This window comes from Galeopterus variegatus, unplaced genomic scaffold (assembly GCF_000696425.1).
Source record: "Galeopterus variegatus unplaced genomic scaffold, G_variegatus-3.0.2 Scaffold1670, whole genome shotgun sequence".
NCBI classification, from domain to species: Eukaryota; Metazoa; Chordata; class Mammalia; order Dermoptera; family Cynocephalidae; genus Galeopterus; species Galeopterus variegatus.
The window spans coordinates 129,706-152,675 of NW_007727781.1; the positions used below are offsets into that span (position 1 = coordinate 129,706).

The following is a 22,970-nucleotide window of genomic DNA, read 5'->3' on the forward strand; positions in this document are numbered from 1 at the left end:
TGGAGAAAAACAGCAGCTCTCTGCCCTCGTGAGGCACACATGCAAGACGTCGAGCCAGCCACCCCCTGCAGGCAGGGCAGTCCAGAGGGCCATGTGCATCTCAGCCCAGAGGGAAGCGTGTGACACAGTGGTTAAGAGCACAGGTTTGGGAGTCAGGCAGACAGGGATCCAGTCCCAGCTCTGTCACTACTGATTGTGTGGTTTGGGGCAAGTGACAAACCTCTTTCCAGTTCCTTATCTGTTCTTGTAGTTGTTCTGAGTGTTCAATTAGATGAGCTGATACATGCAAAGCAGTGAATATTCCAGAGTGCCCAGCCCTTGGCAAACCATCAGTCCTTACTAATATCTCCTCCAGCACTAGAAACAACCACCTACACAGTTTGTTGGAGCCACTGGGAGAAATACCAAGTGTCAGCCTGGTGCTTTAAAAACACCACAAATGAGCATGCACAAAATCATCTTCATCTTTAGTGAAAAGGAGGGACTTCTGTTTTAGATATTGTGCATGCTTACAAAAGGGAGGGACATGGTGGCTGGAAATCCCTTTGTGCGTGTGCATTATAAGGAATGCTCAATTCTAGGAGGAGGAATATACTCAACAGTCACCCAAAGACTTTGTATCTAAAGCACTGTGGAGATATCCAGAAATGTGTGTCTGCTGGAGAGAAGGAAGTTGTGTGAAGTTTCCTATTCTATGCTTCTCCATTTTCCAGTTATGTTTAAAGTTCTTTCCAAAGGGTTTCTACCTTCTCTAAATCTGCAAATGCTGGAATCATTTACCTTTTCCTTTTATGGTGGTAATCGATTTAGAATCGCTCCAGTTTCCTATTCCACGACTAGTCACCGCAGCCACCTTTTCAAATCAGAGTGTGAATTAGTATGAAATAAAGGCAATACACCATACAGCAAGAATTCTGAATGAGCCAAAAGAGTGAGACTTTTAGCAACGAGGGTGGAAAAAATTATATACACAGTGATCTAGGCTATTCAGAGGCACCAGCAACTGAAATAAGAGGGGAAAGAGACAAAGGGAAGAGGCGTGGGTAAAGGGAATTATATTAGTCCTACGACTGTTAAATTTCTCAATTGCCAGATGTTGAGGTTCTTTTAAAGGGCAAGGGTGAGTGTGTGTGTCCACAGAACACATGTACACATAAATATAAAAAAGGGGCATTGAGGAACCCGTATCAGTGCAAGGGAGTGTCTGGAGTGTGCACACTTAATAGTCTCAATGAACATGTTTTGCACAAAATCTACCTCCTTCCTGCTAAAGGTATTAATGATATATTTCATAAGAACCTCACAAAATCAGTTTATAGCTCCGCATCACCCTGCAGCTACAGATAAGCAGATAAGAGGTAGGTACAAAAGTATAGGAGCTGGAAAGCTAGCAGAACATCTGTGTTAAAAGCAGGTAAAGCTGCATTACCACAAATTCTCAGTTATCTGGGGAAATCTGATTTCAAGTTCTTTGTGGCATCAGTTTAAGAGACTGAAAGAAACAATGCCCCCGCCCCCTGGGCAAGGATTTGGGTATTCTGCAGACTACTAATGTTCATCTCATAAAGGTAAGCATGAAGTGCTCATGAAATGGCAATCATCTTGCTAACTTCTAAGACTGCCCAGATGCTGGAAAGGATGTTAACACTCACTCTGACGGTGTACAGAGCGTTGACCAATAAGTTCTTTATTTCTGTAAAGTTACTAGCAGCCCGCTGGGAGGCCCATATCTTGGAACCGCTCCTGCTGTATTCTACCTAAAGTGAGAAGAAAACATATAAGTAAAAGGAAACCAAAGGTCTGCAGGACTCTAACACCTCCCCGCCACAAGGAGGAAGGAGAAGAGAGGGGAAGGAGGGTCACAAAATGTTCTACTGGATGAGTCATTATTCACAAGGTTACAACACATCATTTCCTAGTCACACAGAACACTCAGAAATCTCCTAGCACCCAGATACATGCCAGATCCTGTAAGATACTTACAATGTACTCACGAATGAGGCCGTGGGTGTGGATGGGCGGAGTCCAGTGGCCCACAATCACACCCTCTGCTTCCCTGTAGAGTGACAGCTGGAGATTTCGAGGGGCGTCAGGCACTACAAGAGAGTCAATCGGAGGTTAAAACCCATTTGCCTACTGGCCAACCAAAGGAGTTTTCCTGAGCTTCAAACAAAGACAAGAAAGAATGTAGAACCAGTATTGAGACCTATCCACTAGAAAGGCTGTGAGCTGGGTCTTCACATCGACAAAATTCTTCCAGAAGGCAAGGTGTGCCGTCCGCACATTAGTTCATGGTGTGATATAAATCTGTAGCTCACAAGCCCTGCAGGATAGAATCCCTTGGGCAGGCAGAGTTACCACTGGCCCTGGGACTTCAATGCTGGGACCTTAATTGTCAAGGACAACCCCTGTTGCCTCGACTTCTCCTACAACAAAACAGTACCGTGGGCATGACTACTAAGAAATAAGGCTAATTTTCTAACATCACAGAAATTCTATATCAAAATAAATGTGATCACCTTAAAAGCAGACTCCTTAATGAGTTTAGTCTCATATATTCAAGGTATTTCAGGCAAAGGAAAAGGATGACATTCAAGCAGACAGTCACCTCTGCCAACTACTTTGAAGCAGGGAACTCTCTTAGACACATGAGTTTGGCAAATTTCTTAAAAGCTTAGCCACAAAACTGCTGACATGTCTCATATTTTAATGACGATGAGCTCCTAAGTACTAGGAAATAACTAGAGAAGGAAGGAAAAAAAGACTAGACGAGAAATGCAAAAGAAGACAATGGTGAAGAGAATCTGAAATTAACTTCTTAAAGCACAAGAACATTCTCTGACATAATAAGGAGAATAAATGTCCAACAACTCGGGTGAGACCACAAAATTTAGCCACAACACTTCTGTACACGTAAGGCACATGTAGGTATGTTCCACACACCTGAGCATCCTTGAGAAAACTGTCTCAAAATCCCACATAAGGTCCTATATATGCCATAAAAACAAACTGTAACACTCACATCCTTCTGGAGTCCTCAAGGTCACAAAGTCATTGGTGTTGTGTGCCTTGCTCAGACATTGAACTTGTACTTTAACCTGATATGTGGTATCTGGTTTCAAGACTTTTAAAACAGTATTTGTTTTATTGCTGTGGGTCTCCAGAGTCTTCCAAATGCTCTCTCCAACAACCCTGGCAAAAGAATAAAGATATTGTCCCATCAAAGCAGCACGGAGGGTGGTGGGGGCTAGATGTTGCCTCAGTTAATAAAGAGCCACACCATGCACACCACAAGAGAATTTATAAAACATCCAATGGCGATGAAGATACCATTTTCTTCTCCAGTGGCAAAGATGGGACCCACCTGTAGTAGACGTTATACACACAAGAAGAGGAGGGCATTTTTTTGGGCCGCTGCCAGGTCAAAGTTACATCCCCTGAGAAGTCAGCTGTCCACTGAAGATTCTGTACTTTGTATACAGTTAACTCATCTAGAGAGACAAATGGCAAAAAGTCAAAGTTGTATCTTTCAAGTCCTTGGATTTCAATGGACCCAAGAGGTGCCCTGCGTTTAGGCAGAACTACTGTGATCTAGATTGTCAGGCTACAATCATTACGTGAAAAGACATCCCAGAAAATGTAGTAGAGACCTCCCTAACACAACCTTTCCTAGGGTCTCCTAAATTTCCAGTCATAGTATTTCTCCTTGCATTTCGCCTCCTTCCTGCCTATGGCAATTTAACCTGTTTCTCAGTAGAGGACTCTGTAAGTCCAAGGACAGTGTCAGAGCAGGATCCATTACTAAATGCACTCCAGAGAAGGACTGGGTTAACCCCCCAGCAGCTTAAAGCTCCATGACAGCCACGGCACATCAGCACGAGGGGGGAAGTCCGTGGGAAACAAACTAAGACCAGCACTTCACTAACACGGCGGAGGTGGCTGGAAGTTACATCAGTCTGGCTGCACCTCACTCCACCTGCGCACACACAAATCCATCTAATTTTCAGATGGAAGAAGAGTTCAAAAGGGTGCTAGCTAGAGATCCCCGCAGGAGGGCTCGGGGCGACACTCACCGCTGCAGGCCTTCTCGTCGCTCTCATCCGAGCAGTCCAGGAAGCCATCGCAGCGCTCTGAGAGCACGACACAGGCCTCACCGTCTTCACACTTGAACTCCCTGCTCGTGCAGGTCAAGGTGCTGTGTGTGGCTGGAACACAAAGAACCTGCTCAGACCCACAGGGAGGGGCCACACTGTCCTAAAGGGTGGGCCAGGTTTATCATGTTCAGGAAAAGTGGTTTGAATTTTTCGAACTAATCGGCTTGTGCTTCAAAATATGCCTCTGGCAGGAGGAGTGGCAGATTCTACACTGTCACTGTGGTACCATCTAATTTAATACTAGCAATCCGAACCTACCCGCAGGAAGAGCGAGAACTCATCAAACTTGAGTTTGAATCCTGGCTCTGCATGAGCAAACTGCATCATATCACTCAAGTTCAGTTCCCCTGTTTAAAACTGGAGTAGCAATCCCATCACTGTTGTGTCTGCACGGATCTAATGAGATCAAGCACCTGGAAGAATGCCTGGTTCCTAGCAGGCATCAACAAATTGTAGCTATTACTCTACAGAACTACTAATTATTCTGTTACTATTATAAGTTTGCAGTCTAGAATAAAGCTGCAATTTCTGTTTTGAGTAATACAAATAATAATGCGATAAATCACAATAATACTGAGGCATGCCCACTTTATGTAGTGTTTTTAATTGTAGAGGTTTTCAAAGTATTTTCACAGAAAATGAAATAATTTAAATAAAGAGCATTGGTAAGTTATTAAGAATCATACAACTCTATGGCTAGAATATTAACCAAAATTGGATGTTCTCTCTGGTTCTGAAAGGAGATTTAAACTGCATGGGAGGCTCTAAAAAGGAAGCAATGACAATATAATTGCAAATGATCCTGAAGAGAACGATTACAAAAGCTAAATCTGCTGCCCCAGGGGGATCTGGACCAGGTCCAGGAGCCCACGCTCCAGGCCTTCATTAGACACACTCACACCTGCCTGCCCAATCCTGGGAGAGGAAAGCTATACCAGAAACCCAGTCCCACCAGTGAGTAAGGTCTACAGTTAATCTTGCTCCTCCAAGCCAAAGATGTCTACCTCCTAATTCCTGGAACCTGTTAATAGGCTACCTTATGTATGTTACCTTACCTGCCAAAAAGGACTTTGCACATGTGATTAACTTAAGGATGCTAACGCAGGGAGCTCAGCCTGGATTACCAGGTCAGCCCAATCTAATCACATGGGTCCTTAAAAGGAGAGACCCTTTCCTGGCTGTGGTCAGAGAAAGATGTGAAAGCAGAAGCAGCATCAGAAAGATGCAATGTTGCTGGCTTTGACGATGAAGGTAGGGGCCAGGAGCCAAGGAACATGGGTGGTCCCTAGAAGCTGGAAAAGGCAAGGACACAGATTTTCCTCTAGAGCCTCCAGAGGCAGCAGCCCTGCTACACCTTGGTTTTAGCCCAGTGAGACCTGTGTCGGACTTCTGACCTACAGAACTGTAAGAAAATAAATGTGTGTTGTTTTCAAGACACAAAGTTTGTGGTAATTTGTTACAGTGGTCATAGAAAATGAATACACACTCGAACCTCTGTATTTGTTCAGATCTTATGTTGGGAATTCTACCTTGGTTTCCTGAGTTCAAACTATGATTTCTCCGTTGGGTTTTAAGGAATGAAAACCCTCCTAGCTCTTGCTCCCCACCCCATGCACACATATACACAATTTTTCATTCAATAAGTATACAATTTCATATCAATATTATGAACCATGAATGAACCCCAGGTTATGGGGGGGGGGGGGTTTTGATCTGAAACAGTTTAAATAAATTTATTTAATCACACCCTCAAAATCCTATTCCAGGATACCCATACTAGAAGAAATTATCAAAGAGACTACTAAACCACTGTAGTAATCTGCGAGTAAAGGATCCTCGATAGTAACTCTTAACAGAGTCTTCTGGGGAACTTGTAAAACACAGATTCCTAGGACTTGACCCAAACCTACTGCAGCAGAAACATGGAACTGATCGTGAGTAATATTTGCAAGCTCCACATAATTCATCGGAATTGGCCAGGGCTGAGAACCTCTGTTCTAGAATAAGAAAGAGGCAATCCTGTTTTCTATCTGAAACACTACATCTACTGATGAGAACCACACTTTGAGATGTGGGTAGAGAAACTGGATAATGTTCACAGGAGAGCAACCAAGATGGTCAAGAGGAATGCACAAAGGATCCAGACTCATTTTCCTAGATATAAAAAAATACAAGGATTGGGCAGAAGGTTATGAGAGGCAGTGTGGAATGCTATGACAACTGTTCTCAACTGATGAATTTTCATGTGAAGGAAGAGTTAAGATTAATTGCATGAGTCTCTAGAATGGAGGTACAGATTTGGTTTGGTACTTATTAAAAAAAGAGCCCTTTAATACAGTAATTCTCAATGGGAGAAGGGAACTATCAAAACCACTTACAAGGCTTTTTACAAACTACAATCTCCCATTTCCAGGAAAATTATTGTATTACAGAATTCTATTACATGCTGAGCTGAAATTGGTTCACCTTGGAGAGGTGGACAGGGGATGTGGGGGATGAAAGTATACTAGAGAATTTTAAAAAAAGGTTTGAGAACCACTAGTGTAATAGTCTCAGGAGCCCAAGACCTAATTCAACCATGCAGTGGACACTCAGGGAGGTCCTACCGTGAATCAGGTACTGTTCCCGATGCTAAGCATATGGTAATATATATAACAGAGGACCTATCCTCATACAGCTTATTTTCTATTGAGAGAAACTGAAAACAGGTAAACAAACAAATATGTACTTCAGATAGTGATAAGAGCTACAAAAGCAAAAAAAAAAAAAAAAGAGCAATGGTAAGTTGGGGGCAGGGATTACACCATTTATGCAGGATAGTCAGGGAGGGACGCTGCACATAAGGGGATTGTTCTGAGAAATACCAAAACCCTCCTCACAGAGTATTCCACTTGGTAAGAACGTGGTAAAATATAATCAAATGGTTCAGTTACTGATGTTTGAGGTTTCTTTATCGAATATGTCTCAAAATTTTAAAAGCAATAAAAGATAGGTTTTAGAATCTGGAAATAAGGTTGTCATTAATCTCTAAAAATCCTTAAACTGATTATTAAACAGATGATTAATGGACACTTAGAATGTAGTGGTCTTATGGGGCCAGCTTCTCTAAAAAGAATCATGCCCCACTAATCTCATTGCATTTTTTGATAAGGTTATCAGATGAATGGATTGAGGAAAATTATGAATATAGCACGTCTTGATTTTAAGACCCTTAACTAAGCAATATCCTTGTAAGACAGATATGAAACAGGCTGAAAACACAGATTTAAAGAAGGCCAATTAATCAATTAATATCGCCCAGGAGGGAGGTCCGGTTTCTTTTCCTCTTTGTTAATTATTTTTAATGTTCATCTTAATGTGTGGTTGCTTATTTGGCTTGGACGTTCCTATTGTTAGGAAACAAATGTGGGGTCAAGATGCCCTGTTATTTTAATGTCCCAGGGATCCATTTTGCCCATTCATTCGATATAGGTGTAGAGTTTTACACTAATCCCTATTTAACTTTTCTGTGTTTGTTTTGGTGTATTCCTCCCTAAGAACTTCCAACATAGCAAGACAAAAAGATCATAATTTTGCACAAGAAAAACCTATACAAGTATCCCAGTCTGTTACTGACTTAGGTGATCCTCTTTAAACCTTAATTTTCCCATCTCTAAAATGGGGATAATACCAAAATCACAGGTTATTTTGATAATTAAATGAATGAATATACGATTTACTTGACAATGATGAATGGTCATTTAAACCCATCACCAAATGTCAGTTTCCTTTTGTGGATCCTGACTATTGCACCAGACCATAAGCTATCTTGTCGACTTTGTATTACTTGCAGATATGACAAGCATGCCTTCCAAGTTTTCACCGAAGTCATTAATGACATTTTAAATAGGATAGGGTCACTTAAGAAGCACTGGAAAATATTACAAAAGCAATTACAAAGAGCAAAGTAGAAGCAGCCTCAAGGAGATTGCTTATGACAAATCAAAGAGAAAAATAAAACAGCCAAAAAGAGCAAGAAAGCAGACAGGCATAATAATGAAAGAAATATATAGGGCAACAGACTGAGAAGAAAGGATCTGTTAAGGTTTAGCAAAGGCTACAGTACCCTGCTGAACACTGAAGAACTTAAAAAAAAAAAACTTGCACAGCAGGAGAATTGATATTAAAACTTGATATCAAAAACAAACTTCACTGGCAAATCCAAAACACACAATAGTGCAAAACTGTTACTAATATTGAAAATAAACAAAAAAGCTCAACCTTACAAATTATAGAAGTGATAAAGAAATAAGACAGAGACCTAATATGGAAATGTTTATCAGGAAAATAAATATATTACTCACTATCTGAATTTTAGTTATTTATTTGCTTATATGGATTTACTTATTTATATGGATTTATAAACAGTGTCAAGAGATACCAAATTATCCAAATCTTATTGGTTCCTGAGTTCCAGATAACAAGTAGCAAGTATTTAACGGAGAGGGATTCATTTCAAAAATGCATCTGAATCTATTTAATTCCTGATTTCAGATAGCAGAAGTTTAATAATGAGAGATTCCTTACAATTTTCCTAAACTAAAAAACAAGCAAACAAAAAAATCATCCTTGCTTGAAAATTGAAGAAGTAGAAAGATTCAAAGGGCATTTCTTTAAAAAAGACTCCTAGGCAGCAACTTATCAAATTCCCTGACTTTTAGACAAAGAAAGGCTCCTTCAGGCAGCAAAAACAAAAGCAGAGTGACATTCATGGAGATGAAAGTAAGCATGAATGATGGGGGTCCTGGGACCCCTGTAGAAAAAGTAAATGCTAGGAGAAAAATCTATACATTGTGGGAAAAAAATTAGTTTCATATTTCAAGTTAAGGACTTGGCCAAGATAATTTTTCTCTCAAGTCAGAGCATATCAAGACCAAAGGACCTATTAAATTTTGTCTCTAAAAGTCTGAAACTATAGAGGTCATCATAAGTGTAGTGGACTGGATTATGTCCCCCCAAAACTCCCTGAAGATTGAATTGTGTCCCCCAAATTTTATGTATTAGAAACTTAGCCCCCACTGTGACTGTTAGGAGGGTGGGGAATCCTATTACGGTAATTGAAAGGTGGAGCCTTGAAGAGGTGATTGTATTGTAGGACTGTGCTGTAGTGAATGGATTAAAAAAGGTGGTCAGGGGTGTGGCTCTGAGGGCTTTAAAAGGACAGTGCATGAGGAACTGTCTCTCTCTCTGCTCCCTCTGCTCCCACCATCTTGCAATGTGAGACCCCTGGGTCACTGTCACCACCACCACATGGACTTTGGACTACCAGCCTCAGAAACTGTAAGCAATAAATTTCGTTTTTCTTTATAAATCACTCAGTTTCAAGTATTTTGTTACAAGCCACAGAAACAGACTAATACAATAAGGAACAAAGGAAGTGTGAAAACTGGCAAAGACTCGAAAGAGAGGTTTAAGGGAGAAGATCACTACCAAGGACAACTGATGTTGCAAAATGAAAGGGAAGCAAATGCCTCCTACGGTTTCTGATCTCTCCTTGTAACTTTCTACCAGGATGCCTCACACCACCTTAGACTCGGCGTCAGTCAATGAACCTATTGTTGTCCAGAGCCGCCTCCCTCAGAGAAACCTGCAAACCCTCATCCTCAGCATTCCCCACCCTAGCTGACAGCATCAGTATTCACCCGGTCATCCACATAAAAACCCTCATTCCTCCTTCCTGATCCCCATGGCCAAGGAATCGCTGGCTGCTGTTAACATTACCTCCAAGACACCAAGATGCCATTCTTCATTTTTCACCTTCACGGCCCCATCACACTGGCCTCCTAACTGGCGTGTGGCCTCCAATCTCACCTCTCCTCCTACTAATCCATCCCCCATGATGAAGTCCAAGTGATCTAAAGTATAAATGCCCCCTCCCTAATATCTTTAATGGCTCCCTATGACCAGGAGGACAAAGTCCAAGCATGGCAGCCCTACCCAAGTCCCCGGCCCACCTCTCTGCATTCACTTTTTGTCCCACCCACAGCCACTCTACAGTCCTGTTTTCTTACGCCCCTGAGCCTCTGGGGGTACATGCTGTCCCCTGTACATAGGATGCCCCTCATCCGCCATCCTGCCCCACCATTCTCCATTAAAACCCTCTCAGGCATCATCAGCTGGGACGCTATTCCTGACCAGCTCCCTCCTCTCCAGGAAGTTGACCAGGTCCACCTCTGAACTATGGTGGCTCCTTGAATGTACTTCTATTACTACCAATGCCACCCTGCATCAGAACTTCTGGCTTGACATTCCTCCTGCTAGAATTTGTCTCCCCGGCCACCTGATCAATGTCTGTTACATCACACATGCCAACAAGTATCTGTCCAACTAGGCTAAAGATGTTACTTGGCACGTACCTTCCCTCTTAACCATGACTCTCCAGGAGCACAGTCAGGTACCCTGTAGAGAACAGTGCCACAGACAGGCAAGGGACAGCAGAGTGGCTCTCCTTCCTTTCTCCCTGAGCCTTGCTGAGAGAATATTTAAAACAGAGCAGTATTTGCCAAACACATCTCATGCTAAGAGTCAGACAGGGCACTTTTAGGAAGTGTGGCTTCCCAAGCAGCCCTGGTCTCAGATGAAGCCACCAATTTTATATTTCTTAGAAGCACTTCCCATGTGATCCTTCTAAACCACATAAATTTCATAACTACTAAATTGGAAGAATTAAGAGATGAATAACCCTCTCTGCCTTAGACTCTTTTCCATCTCTAAATGGTAAAACTTGGTAAGGTTCCATTTGAGGCTCAGTTTTTCCATTTGTTTAGGAAGACTTTATTTTAAGAGGAAAAAATGGGATCAGAACAGGGATCAAAGAAGAGAAACGAAGGCACTTGCTCCTTGGAGTTAGGGCTGGAATAGGTTCTCAGCAGAAACTCTTCTATAGTCACCAGGGCAGAAATCAGACAAGCAAGGAAATAAGGGGTATGTGATTGGCTAGTACATGTGTTGTCTGAAGTCATGAGGTGAACAGATGGAGGGGATACCCTGCAAAGCAGGCAGCCCTGAGCACAGGCAGTGGTCATCAGCGAGGCGTGTTGGTGGAGGGCTGGATGGGCACCGTTCTGGCCACACTCTCCCCAGTCCATTATAGTATTACCAATCAGGCCAGAGGTGGCATCAGTGTAGAGCCAGGGACCAAAAAGTGCTAACTGGATGACATAAGAATCAAACGCATGACCTTATCTTTGTGTCTAACTTCCAGGCTGCCTGCTGTCACTCCCTGCCTCGTGACAGTCACTCAGTAGCACACTCTCTCTGCGCTGATTCTGTGGACTTCAGTCAGCTTGCAAAAACCAGTATCTCCCTCCATCACCATCTCCAAGGACCCTCCCTGGGTACTCAAGGGAGCAGGCACCAGGCCACATTATGTTTGAAAACTGCCAACTGCAACATGTATACAATGCATGTGTCATCGCACACTGGGCTCAGACTGTTGTGTCATTATTCCCCATGTGGTTTAGATGTCTCTATCCTATCTCTCCAAACAGAACAACCCTAAGGGCCAAGAATGAATTTTCCTAATGGGGTGCTGGAGGTGATCCCTCCACTAATACAGTCTCTATGCCTAGTAGGTATGCCCTAAATACTTCCAGAAGAATGAACACACATACAAAAGATCAAGGCTTAACCCACAGGTGTTTTAAAGAGCTAAACATGTTTACAAAAAAGCCTATTTAACATATTCTTCTCAGTCATTCAGAAAGTATTTTTATCGGACAAGCTCCTGGTACTTAACACCCAACTGATTAAAAAGAATGTGACTACCACAATGATATGGGTCCATGTGGCAAAGCTATTATGGAGAATATTATAAAAACATGGTAACACAGAAGTGCACAGACCCACACACGGAGTGTGTGCCATCTAGAACTGAAGCGCAAGCCAGGGAAAATCACACTCTCTGGATATCTGCCTGGGGGGAGGGACATGCTCTCTGGAAATCTGCCCAGGGGACATGCTCTCTGACTACTCACGGCAGCTGGCCTCGTCCTCGCCGTCCTGGCAATCCCGATGGCCATCACAGCGCTTCCAGTTGGGGATGCACTTCTTCGGTTGGTGGCACTCGAATTCAAATCGGTCACATCGCCCAAGCTGGGTGGGAGTGGAGGCAGCAGTGACATTTACTAGAAAAAAGATTTTTTAAATTCACTTTTTAGTATTGAGGGAGCTGGCCAGTAACAGCAAACAATGTGTTGAGAGATTACAGCGCTTTAGGAACTACCAGGGGGACCTGAAGATAGAGATGAGCTCTGATAAAGACAGCAGACTGGACACAGACATCTAATTTTGCTCCCTCACAGGACCCCACTAAAGCCGCAGTCAAGATATTATTTTTAAAAACCTGAACTCACAAGGACATGGATGACAGGAAAGGAGACAAAAGCAAAACACTTGGGGAACTGGAAAGCAGACAGACCGTGGCGTCTAGAGACCAGAGAAGGTTGTACCCTACCCTAAACCGTCAGAGGAGAAAGCTAAGAACCAACAAGATCAACATCATGTAATCCTCAAAAAACTCAGAAACTGGTATCTCTTAACTGGGAGTGAAGAGTGGGGAAGCTGAAATAAGAGAATTGATTCAATGATGTTTAAGAAGTGGCTACATTCCCTACATCCCCCACCATGCCAGCCCCACAAGACAACCAACCCTGTGCATCACCTTAGTAGAAGAAAAGAGGGCTGTTATTTGGAGAAGGTAAAAACAAATGGTTATTTGGATAGGCAAAGTTGAGAACAAGAATATCCTACTGAAAAAAAATAAAGAGGTGGGGGATTAAACCTACAGGTAGCTGAGAGTGAAGACCCCCATCTTCTCCCCTGAGAACACTTGCAGTGAGATCTTTATTGTCCAGGCAGAAGATTGTAAGAATCTTCTCTGGGGAAACCGACCAGCCTCAGAGACTAACCCTAAAGTAACCAAGTTCAAGAGTTCTGCCAGCAAACAGCCCAGCTATGAAACGCAAAGTTGACAAGCCTATGTGTTTAGAACTGTTTAGCTGCATTTTAGTTCCTGGCCTTAAACACAGGCAGGAACCAAGGATCACCTGAGGAAAACCTTTAACATAAGACATAAAAACCAAAACAAATAAACAAACAAAGGCCGTTTGGAGGAAACAGAGATTTTTGCAAGAAAGCTTCAAAAAATAAACATCCTTAATATATTCAGAAAGCAAGCATGTATATACACATATATACATATATACCCATGTAAAAAGAATGGGATGCCATAAAAAAGGAACAGTACTAAAAATTAAAATTCTCTTCAAATAAAATGAAAAAGACCAGTAGAAGAGTTGCAAGATAAAGTTGAATTAATCTCTCAAAGAGTGGGGGAAAAAAGATAAAGAGATGGGAAAAATTGAAAAGATGCCATAAACAAATAAATAATAAATGAATGAATGAATGAATGGACCAGATCAGGAGATTCAATATATGAATTACAAGAGTTCCAGGATAAAAGAGAAAACAGGGATGAAAATATCATTAATTAAATATTTTAAGAAAAATTCCTAGGATTAAAATACCTAAATGTCCAGAATAAAAGAGCTTACAAGAGTCTACCACGTTGGATAAAAAGAGACCCATATCAAAGCACATCATTATTTAATTTCAAAACACTGGAGACAAAGGGAAGACTCTACAAGCTTCAGAGAGTTAAAAAACAGGTTACATGCAAATTATCAGATCAAAAAGGCTTTAGATTTCCCAAGAGCTGCTCAAAGACAGTGGAGCAATGCCTTCAAAATTCTGAAGGAAGATTATTTACAACCTAGCATTCCAAACCCATGCCAACTCTCAATCAAGTCTGAAGACAGAATGAAAACACTTTCAGACAAGCAAGACCTGAAACATAATTCCCACAAAAGCTTCCCTTTTCAGAAGCTCTCTAGAAAATATGCTCTAGCAAACCACAGGATTGAACTTAAAAAGAGAAAAACTGAGATACAGAAAATAGGAGCTCCCGCACAAGAGGAGGGAAACATGAGTCCTTAGGATGGTAACAGTGAGCAACATCCCAGAAGACAAATGTGCCCAGACACGGAGGGCCACCAGCACAAACCACAGCAGCAGAAGTTTAGAGACAAACACATCGACAGCTGTTATCACTGCGTCCTCAGCCAGTGCCTCATCACACTCACCTGACCAACCTACTGCAGGGTATGCTCCACCAAAACAAGGGAGGAGCTCAAGAAAAAGCAAAACACAAGATCCAGGAAACAAGGAATCTAAACCAGGAGGAAGGCAAAGAGAATTCCCAGGAGGCAATGAAAGCCCCAAGATAACAAACATACAGCAAGCCTAGAGCATAACCAGCCAGAGGAGAATCCAAGCTGATAGAAGAGATGTCTCCAAGAGAAAAACTGGGCCTAATAAATCACTGCGCATGGTGACCTCATGGAAAGTTATACTGAAAGGTGGAAAACATTGGAAAATGGTACAAAATAACCCAAGCAAACAAACAAATCAAAAAAGCAGTTACATTTGACCCTTGAACAAATGGGTTTGAATCACACAGGTCCATTTTTACATGGATTTTTTTCAATATATTGAAAAATTTGGGAATTTGATGGTAGGCATGAATGCATGCCATACCTAACCAAACGGCTAAGTAGTCTACCAGAACAGTAGACTATTAAGTACTTAACTATTACTTAAGTAACAACATGGCGCCCTGCCCCCTTGGGGCGCTGGAATTAGCAGTTATACCTGGATTTCAACTGTGCAGGATCAGTTCCCCTCCTCCTCCCCACCCCGCATTGTTCAAGAGTCAACTGTATTAACTTTAATACCTTGTGTGTATTCCATAGTTTTAACTGGATGTTCAGCACTCTGCTGAAACACAAGGTACATGAAGAAAGTGATAAAAATCAAGGCTAGAAAGCTAGGTCAAGGCACTTATTCCTGGACAATAAGGGAGCTATCAGAAGGCTCCAACAGCTGGGGAAGATATGACCATGCATCAGTATGTGGCTTACTGGAAGACAAATTGAAAAGGGGAGAGATACAAGGCAGAATGTAACTGCTCCGAGTTTGAAGAGGAGGAAAATCAGACTGTTGTAGTAGAAGTTTGCTAAGGAAAGGATTATGCAAAACATGGCAAACGACTGTCTATTCTCCTGTTATAACTGAGTTTGAAACAGACTCCTGTTGAGGAAAGAGCACACCTTCCCCTGTCTGCCTGTAGTTAAGGGCATGCGCCAGATGGGCTTTCAAGGTCTCCCCCAGCCTCCAGCACTATGGTTACTGCACAGACCTTCACCTGTCTCTCTCTGTTCAGCCACTAGATGGCAGTGCTTGCCCTTCTTTTAATAGGACAGGCCTGAGCGTTCAATGCACACACGCAAAAACCTCCCCATAATTCCAATTGTAACTGCCCACTGAGAAGGAAGCAAAGGGGCCCAACTGCAGCCGGGGTGGACAGCAGGGTGGCTGGCCTTTTCCTCCGGAAAATGAGAGGGCAGATGAAACGCTCCAGTTCCGAGTTCCCATGGGTCTGCGATACAGGGAGAAGCTCTGGAAGTCACCCTGCCCTGGAGGTGCACTGATGGTGAGAAGCAGCCTAGATGCAGAGCAGAGTTCCAGACAGCAGGGCACAGGGCCCAGCCAGCCTGTGCCTGGGGCATACCCCGGGAAGTCCTCCTCCACAACAACAGGTGCCACAGGAGAGGACCAGCGCCAGGACTCACCAAGAGAGGGGCAGGCTTCCTCGTCTGAGCCGTCTACACAATCTCGGTACCCGTCGCACACCCAGGTGTCCATCACGCAGGCCCCACTGCTGCAGCGGTAGTAGTTGGGCAGACACGTGGAGGACCCAGGAGTAGGGGAAGGAAGAATATGTGAATCTGAGGAAGACACCAGAAAAGGAAACCCAAAGCGTTCGTTACAAAAAGCTTGATCCCAGACCCAAATGTGTCCCAAGCCTAGTGTGGATGTCCTGATTTTAGCTGCACCAGCCAACAAAGGCCAGTGAGAGGCACAGTCCTGAACAACAGCTCACCTACAAATCATTTATAATGGGGTATCAGAATAGATGATATTCTTTTCCTTTTGAGGAATAGATTTACCTTATCTATTACATTTAATTTGGGCTAACATTCAGATGAGTTTGCTTCTGCAGGGTCTCGTGAAGGATGATGAAAAAAACAGGTGACTCAGAAGGCACAGGGTGGCTGAAAAGACTCCTACTGAGACTAATCACTGTTCTGATTAATTCAGCTGCAACTACCCCCAGACCTAGCTCAGAGATGAGAATGCCAGAAAGGAAAGGGACGAGCACGTCAGTGCTTCTCAAACACATCATGGCACACGTAGGACCTAGGGATCTTGTTAAAGTGCACATTCTCATTCGGTAGGTCTGGGGGGAGTCAGAGATTCTGCATTTCTAACGAGCTCCAAGGAAATGTGGAGGCTCTCTGTCTGCAGACCACGCCATGAGTAGCAAGGCTCTAGGCTCCTCGCTGTGCCCTGCAAAATACAGAATGAGTAACCCTGGAAACAGGAGAACCCAATCGCACTGATTTCAAAGTGGGGCGGGGGGTGGGGGACAGAAAGTAACTCAGAGTCACCCCTCCCCAAAAGTTTAAAAGCTAAGCAGTAAACCATGCAGTAAAGAGACAGTTAAATTCTGTGCAGACAATGGAACTACCCTGCTGTGTCTTGGTTGTGGAGTAGCCCAGGACCCCTGGCCTTCTTACCTCCACAGTCCTTTTCATCAGACCAATCCCCACAGTCATTCTCCCTGTCACATTTCCACCTGTTGGGGATGCAGTGGCCATTCTCACACCGGAACTGGAAGTAGCGGGAGCAGTTTGGGGCTTCTGTGGGGTTTTCTGGGGAGATCAACCACACGATCAGTCATTTTAACACAAAGCTCCAACTATATCCACGCTCCTCAAGACTCGAGTCCCAAGGCAACCTGCACTCCCCTACCAGAGAAAGACAGGCAGCTTCCTGGGCCCAAGGGACAACAAAAAATGCACCCGCAAACTCAACAGAACCCCATCTTCCCAGCCCCAACTCATGTTTCTCTGACCTAAACTTCAATATCCTGAGAATGACCACTTGAGTTTTACTTTTACGTTTTATGAAAGAAAGAACCTATCAATGATAACTCCATGGTGACTATAACTCTACTACATTGTGGTCTGTAACTTTTAGGGGGGAAAAGTACACTCCATGATATTTACCATATTCCTTACCCACCATGTTCCTAATACACATAATGTTACTTCAATATCCTGAGAATGACCACTTGAGTTTTAATTTTACGTTTTATGAAAGAAAGAACCTATCAATGATAACTCCATGGTGACTATAACTCTACTACATTGTGGTCTGTAACTTTTAGGGGGGGAAAGTACACTCCATGATATTTACCATATTCCTTACCCACCATGTTCCTAATACACATAATGTGGTCTCCTGACTGGGGGGAAAAAAAGGAAATGAAATAAATGTGTCCCTAGCACTAGCAGCTCCCAGATATCAGGTTCCCATGTCAAGATTCAGTTCCTGGCGTGGGGATTCAAGAGCTGACGGGAACTGCTGCTGAGGAAGGAGCAGAAGGCAAAGTCTGCATGGGAGTGCGCTGGCAAGTGTCCCCGCCTTAACTACAGGTGTCACTGTAATTGGAAGATTAGGAAGCGCGGAGATAGCTCTAAGATCTTCTTACCACAGTTGGCTTCATCAGAGTAATCTCCACAATCATCCATCCCATCGCATTTCCAAATGAGACTGATGCACACTCCATTCTGACACTGGAAACCAAACTCATCACACACCTTGTGGAACTCGGGGTCTTGGGCTACATAAGGAATAAACATCCACAGAGTCCAGATTACTTCCATGCCAAGAGTTCAGAGCAGTAGTGCTGCCCAGAAGTAAGAGGAAAGAGCCCATGTCCACTGCCAAGCGAGTAAAGGATTCCTTGAAAGTAACAGCCACACCTGATCTTAGCAGAGCACACATTTTGTTAATTAACCCATTCCACAAATCTTTATTGGGTATTGTTATGGGCTGAGTTTATCCCCCCAAAACTCATATGTTGAAGTCCTAACCTCTAATACTTCAGAAATGTGAGTGTATTTGGAGATAAGGTTTTTAAAGAGGTAATTGAAGTTAAAATGAAGTCATCAGGGTGGGTCCTAAGCCAGCATGACTGGTATTGGGATAGAAGAGGGAATTTGACACAGACATGTACAGAGGAAAGACCAGGTGAGGACACAGGGAGAATACAGCCATACACAAGGTCAAGGAGAGAGGTCTCAGAGAAACCACCCAGCTGACACGTTGATCCTGAACATCCCAGCCTCCAGAATTGTGAGAAGATAAACTGCTGTTGTTTAAGCCCCCCAGTCTGTGGTACTTGGCTGTGGCAGCCCGGGCAAACAAACACAAGTACCTACTACATGCAGGGTGCTGGTTTAGGACAGGGCTATAGCAATGAACAAAACAAAGCCCCTGCTCTTGTGAAGCTCACATTCTAGTGGGGGAGGCAGACAGGAAGACAAATATAAAGTGTGCCAAGTGGGGATGAGTGCTGTGCTGCCCCCTGGAGCAAGGTAAGGGGCTACAGAGTGATGGAGGTGCTATTTTATATAGCCTGCAAGGAAGGCCTCTCGCTTTAGGGGACACAAGCCAACATCCTGGTCATGCACCATCCTCCCTTTCCAGTAATCATAGCTAAAAAGCAGTACTTCTTAGGCAACAAAGGCAAGTCTTTCTCAGAAAAGGCAAGCTCAAACTCTCAATTATAACTACAACCTAGATGAATATGCATCCCCAGGGTGGCCATGCCCCCATGCAGGTTCTTCTATGACCCTGAGTCACCTCCCCACCTGCCCCACTCACAGCATCCGGCAAATGCTGCATCCTCATCTGATCCATCGCGGCACTGGATGATTCCATCGCACACCATGGAGTGGAACAGACACTGCTGGCGGTTCTTACACACGAAGTCCATGAAGCGTGTACACAGCGGCTCTGAAAGGGATCCGGTGAGGAGAAAAGGCCGTGAGCACTCGAGCTGGCTCAGCCCTCACTAGCCTTGGGCAAATGCACATAATACAGACATGCATTCAGGAAACAACAGTAACAGCCACCATTTACTGAGCACTTGCTTTGTGCCAAGCCCAGAGCTAAAGGACTTAAAGTTTCTCGTTAAACCCTCAAGACAACATTATGAGAGATTTTACTGTCCTTGTTTTCAAAATGAGAAAGAAAGTAGCAGCATTAGGTACTTTACCAAGAGCACACGGCTGATGAGGGTAGAGACAAAATTGAAATCCAGAGCTGTCTGACAACAAAGCCCATGATCTTAATCACTATTAATATGACACTGACTCTCTAATACAGGGGTCGGCAAACTTTTTCTGTAAGGGACCAGTGTTAGGGGTTGACTTGTGTCCCCCAAAATTCACATGTTGGAGCCCAAAACCCCAACACTATATTTGGAGATAGGGCCTTTAAAGAGGTAAGTAAAGTTAAAAGAAGTCATAAGGGTGGAGCCCTAATTCAATGAGATTGGTGTCCTTCTAAGAAGAGGAAGAGACACCAGGAATGCACACACAAAGGAAAGGCCATGTGAGGACACAGCAAGCCTTCAGCTAGACCTGCAATTGGCTCTCCCTGGGTATCCAGCCTGACAGCCTTGAACTGTAACCTCAGCCTGTCCCTGGGTCTCCAGCCTACCTGCTCACCCTACAGATTCTGGCCTTGCAGCCTCCATAATCACATGAACCAATTCCTTAAAATACATCTCTCCCTGTACATATGAGCCTGTTTCAAAAAATTCATGGAAAAATGAAATTAAAAAATAATACTAATCTTTCTATGAACTTTTTGAAGCACTCTCATATATACATATCCTATTGGCTCCATTTCTCTGGAGAACTGTGACTTACACAACCAGAGAGCAAATATTTTAGGCTCTGCAGGTCATACAGCATCTGTTACAACTACTCAGTTCCACCAATATAGCATGAGAGCAGCCATATGCAATATGTAAACAAATGGCAATTACCATATTCAAATAAAACTTCATTTAATTGAACAGGTTATGGGCTGGATTTCACCCACAGGTCACTTTGTCATCCCCTGCACTAATACATTAGCTCCCAACCTAGACAGCCCAGTAGAATCACCTGGAGCACAGTAAAAACCAAAAAAAATCCCAATGCCCAAGCCCTGCTCTAGACTAATTACGTCAGAATCTCTGGGGGTGATGCCCAGGCACCTGCAGCTTTTAAATCTCCTCAGGTGATTCCAGTGTATACTCAAGAATGCATACCACTGAGCCAAGGCAATCTTTTATGGGTCTAAAAAAACTGGAGATAAAAAGGTTCCTGGCCTAAAAATGCTTCCCAAGTGATCATCAGCAACTCTAATAAAACCAATCAAGGAGAAGTAAGTGTCCAGTTCAAAACAATTGGTTGATTCACAGAACATACTACAACTAAACAGTAACATTCATCAAAGTACAAACTAATCCCACCACCACCTACCCACCCACCCCTGCCCTTCTTTACCCAAACCATGTCTCCTAGTCACAATCAGCCTCTACAAGTCCTGACCAGGCACTCAGGAGGCAACTTGGTTCAAAGCTCACCACAAACAGATACCGAGGAAATTAAAGGATTTAGTCCAAATATGCTAGGACTAGGGCCTTGGTGCTTCCCTGAGGGAGGGATTACACTCACCACAGTGCTGCTCGTCTGAGCCGTCCGAGCAGTCATGCAGACCATCGCAATGCTTGCTGGATGGGATGCAAGTGCCATTTGGGCAGCGGAATCCATTGCACTTTTTCTCTGAAATTTAATTCAATGATAGAGAAGAATGACAAAGAGGAAACAGACAGGCACTCATGAACACTGTTATATATACTTTGACTGAGCAAATGTAATAGGTTGAAAACCACCTGCAAGTACAAGTGTTACATTGCAACACTGTAAGAGACTGAAAATGGCCCATCAACAGGGGACTGTTTAATACCTTACTGTAGAAATATCCAGTTCAAAACAATTGGTTGATTTATAGAACATACTGAAACTAAACACTAATATTCACTGAGGTATGAATTAATCCAAGTGTTACATTGCAACACTGTAAGAGACTGAAAATGGCCCATCAACAGAGAACTGTTTAATACCTTACTGTAGAAATATCCAGTTCAAAACAACTGGTTGATTTATAGAACATACTGAAACTAAACACTAATATTCACTGAGGTATGAATTAATCCCACCATCACCCACCTCTGAACACTACCCAGCTACAAAGTGATTGGAAAAGTGCTCTATGAAAAATTACCCTAGATATGCAGTTACGTAAAAAAACAAGGTACAAAACAACATGCACAGTATAACATCACATACGTAAAACAGGACAAGAATACACAGTATAATTAAATTTGTTTATATATATACAAAGGTATTCTGAAAGGGCACACAACCATGGTTTCCTATAGGGACAGGTAGGAACCAGGCAGATGGGGAGCAAAACTTTTACTGTATTCCTTTTTATACTTTCCCCCATTCTGAACTATGTGAATGTATTTCCTATTCAGAAATTAAGGTTTGTGGTTTCTTTTAGAAGAAAAAGAACAACTTAAGGGAACAGAGAAAAGGAGTATATGAATCCTGATTAAGAAATTCTAATTTTTTAAAGCCCGTTAAGTCACTCACCACCTTAATTCTCCAGGAGTTCTAAAGCAAAGCCCTTTTGGAAGAAATGTGCCTAGAAATGTTAAAAGCCTAAGATTTCACAACCATTTCAGGGGAAAATTACACTACAACTAAGGTAACTTGATGCTTAGCTCAGAATCTTTAGTACTAAGTCACACTTTCTCCTGAACAGATACTACAAGACATTAGACTTAAAAATCAGTTCTACCAGGGCAGACATAGCCTTTGCAAGCCTAGTTCTTGGTAGAACAGTTCCATGAGGATTAAGTATAAGGAAAGAAAATGTGTCTTAATCCTGTAAAGTCATCATTCCTAGGAATTATTCAAGGAACATCAAACAGAAACAGTACATGAGTACCACAGCTTGGGGATATAGGTGTTGTTTTTTGTTTTAAAGGTTTAAATTAAAATTACACAAGACAAACACACATTAAATTAGTGAAAACAACTAAAAACATAAAATTTAATATCAAGGGAGACTGGGGAAACATGTACTATACTACTGGTAGAGACGTATTTGGTATAATCCCTTGGAAATGCAACCTGGCGCTGGCCAGTTAGTTCAGTTGGTTAGAGCGTGGTGCTAATAAAACCAAGGTCCAGGGTTTGATCATTGTACCAGCCCGCCAAAAAAAAAGAAACAAATATATATATAAAATGCAATCTAGAAACAGTTAAAGAAAATAATGAAAACTGGTAAGAACCTTTGACCCTACAATTCCGTATTGAAGAATGTATCCCAGGAAATATCTCAAAGGTAAAACAAGCTTCATTTCCAAGGACATCAATAGTTATGCTAGCCGAACAGTGTAAAACTAAAGCACTCAATGGCCAACCAGGAAGTGACTAAGTAAACCAGGCTATAGTAACATAAAGGGAATATGCATCTTCCATAAAAACGTTAACATGGAAAAATACAGATACATGGAAACATCTTTGTTTAATATGTTAACATGGAAGGAGTAGAATGTATAACCACATGTAGACAACTACAATTCCACGAAAATGTGGACTGTTTGGCAAAAAGATAAAGACAGAGACCCTTAAAAATATTTGGTACAAAAAAGCATTTTATGTATTTTGTGTGGCAGCA

General features: G+C 42.7%; 1 protein-coding gene across 1 annotated transcript in view; it reads right to left on the reverse strand.

Moving 5' to 3' along the window:
- The window catches only part of SORL1 (sortilin-related receptor, L(DLR class) A repeats containing), a 177,767-nt gene that overhangs the window by 23,667 nt on the left and 131,130 nt on the right, over positions 1–22,970 (reverse strand). Inside the window, exons 31-38 of the mRNA XM_008578357.1 lie at positions 15,884–16,039; positions 12,170–12,319; positions 4,074–4,205; positions 3,365–3,491; positions 3,023–3,192; positions 1,984–2,096; positions 1,653–1,757; positions 781–853 (exon numbers count right to left, since the gene is read on the reverse strand). Coding sequence (XP_008576579.1) covers positions 781–853; positions 1,653–1,757; positions 1,984–2,096; positions 3,023–3,192; positions 3,365–3,491; positions 4,074–4,205; positions 12,170–12,319; positions 15,884–16,039 — 1,026 coding nt within the window. The remainder of the gene's footprint in view (positions 1–780; positions 854–1,652; positions 1,758–1,983; positions 2,097–3,022; positions 3,193–3,364; positions 3,492–4,073; positions 4,206–12,169; positions 12,320–15,883; positions 16,040–22,970) is intronic.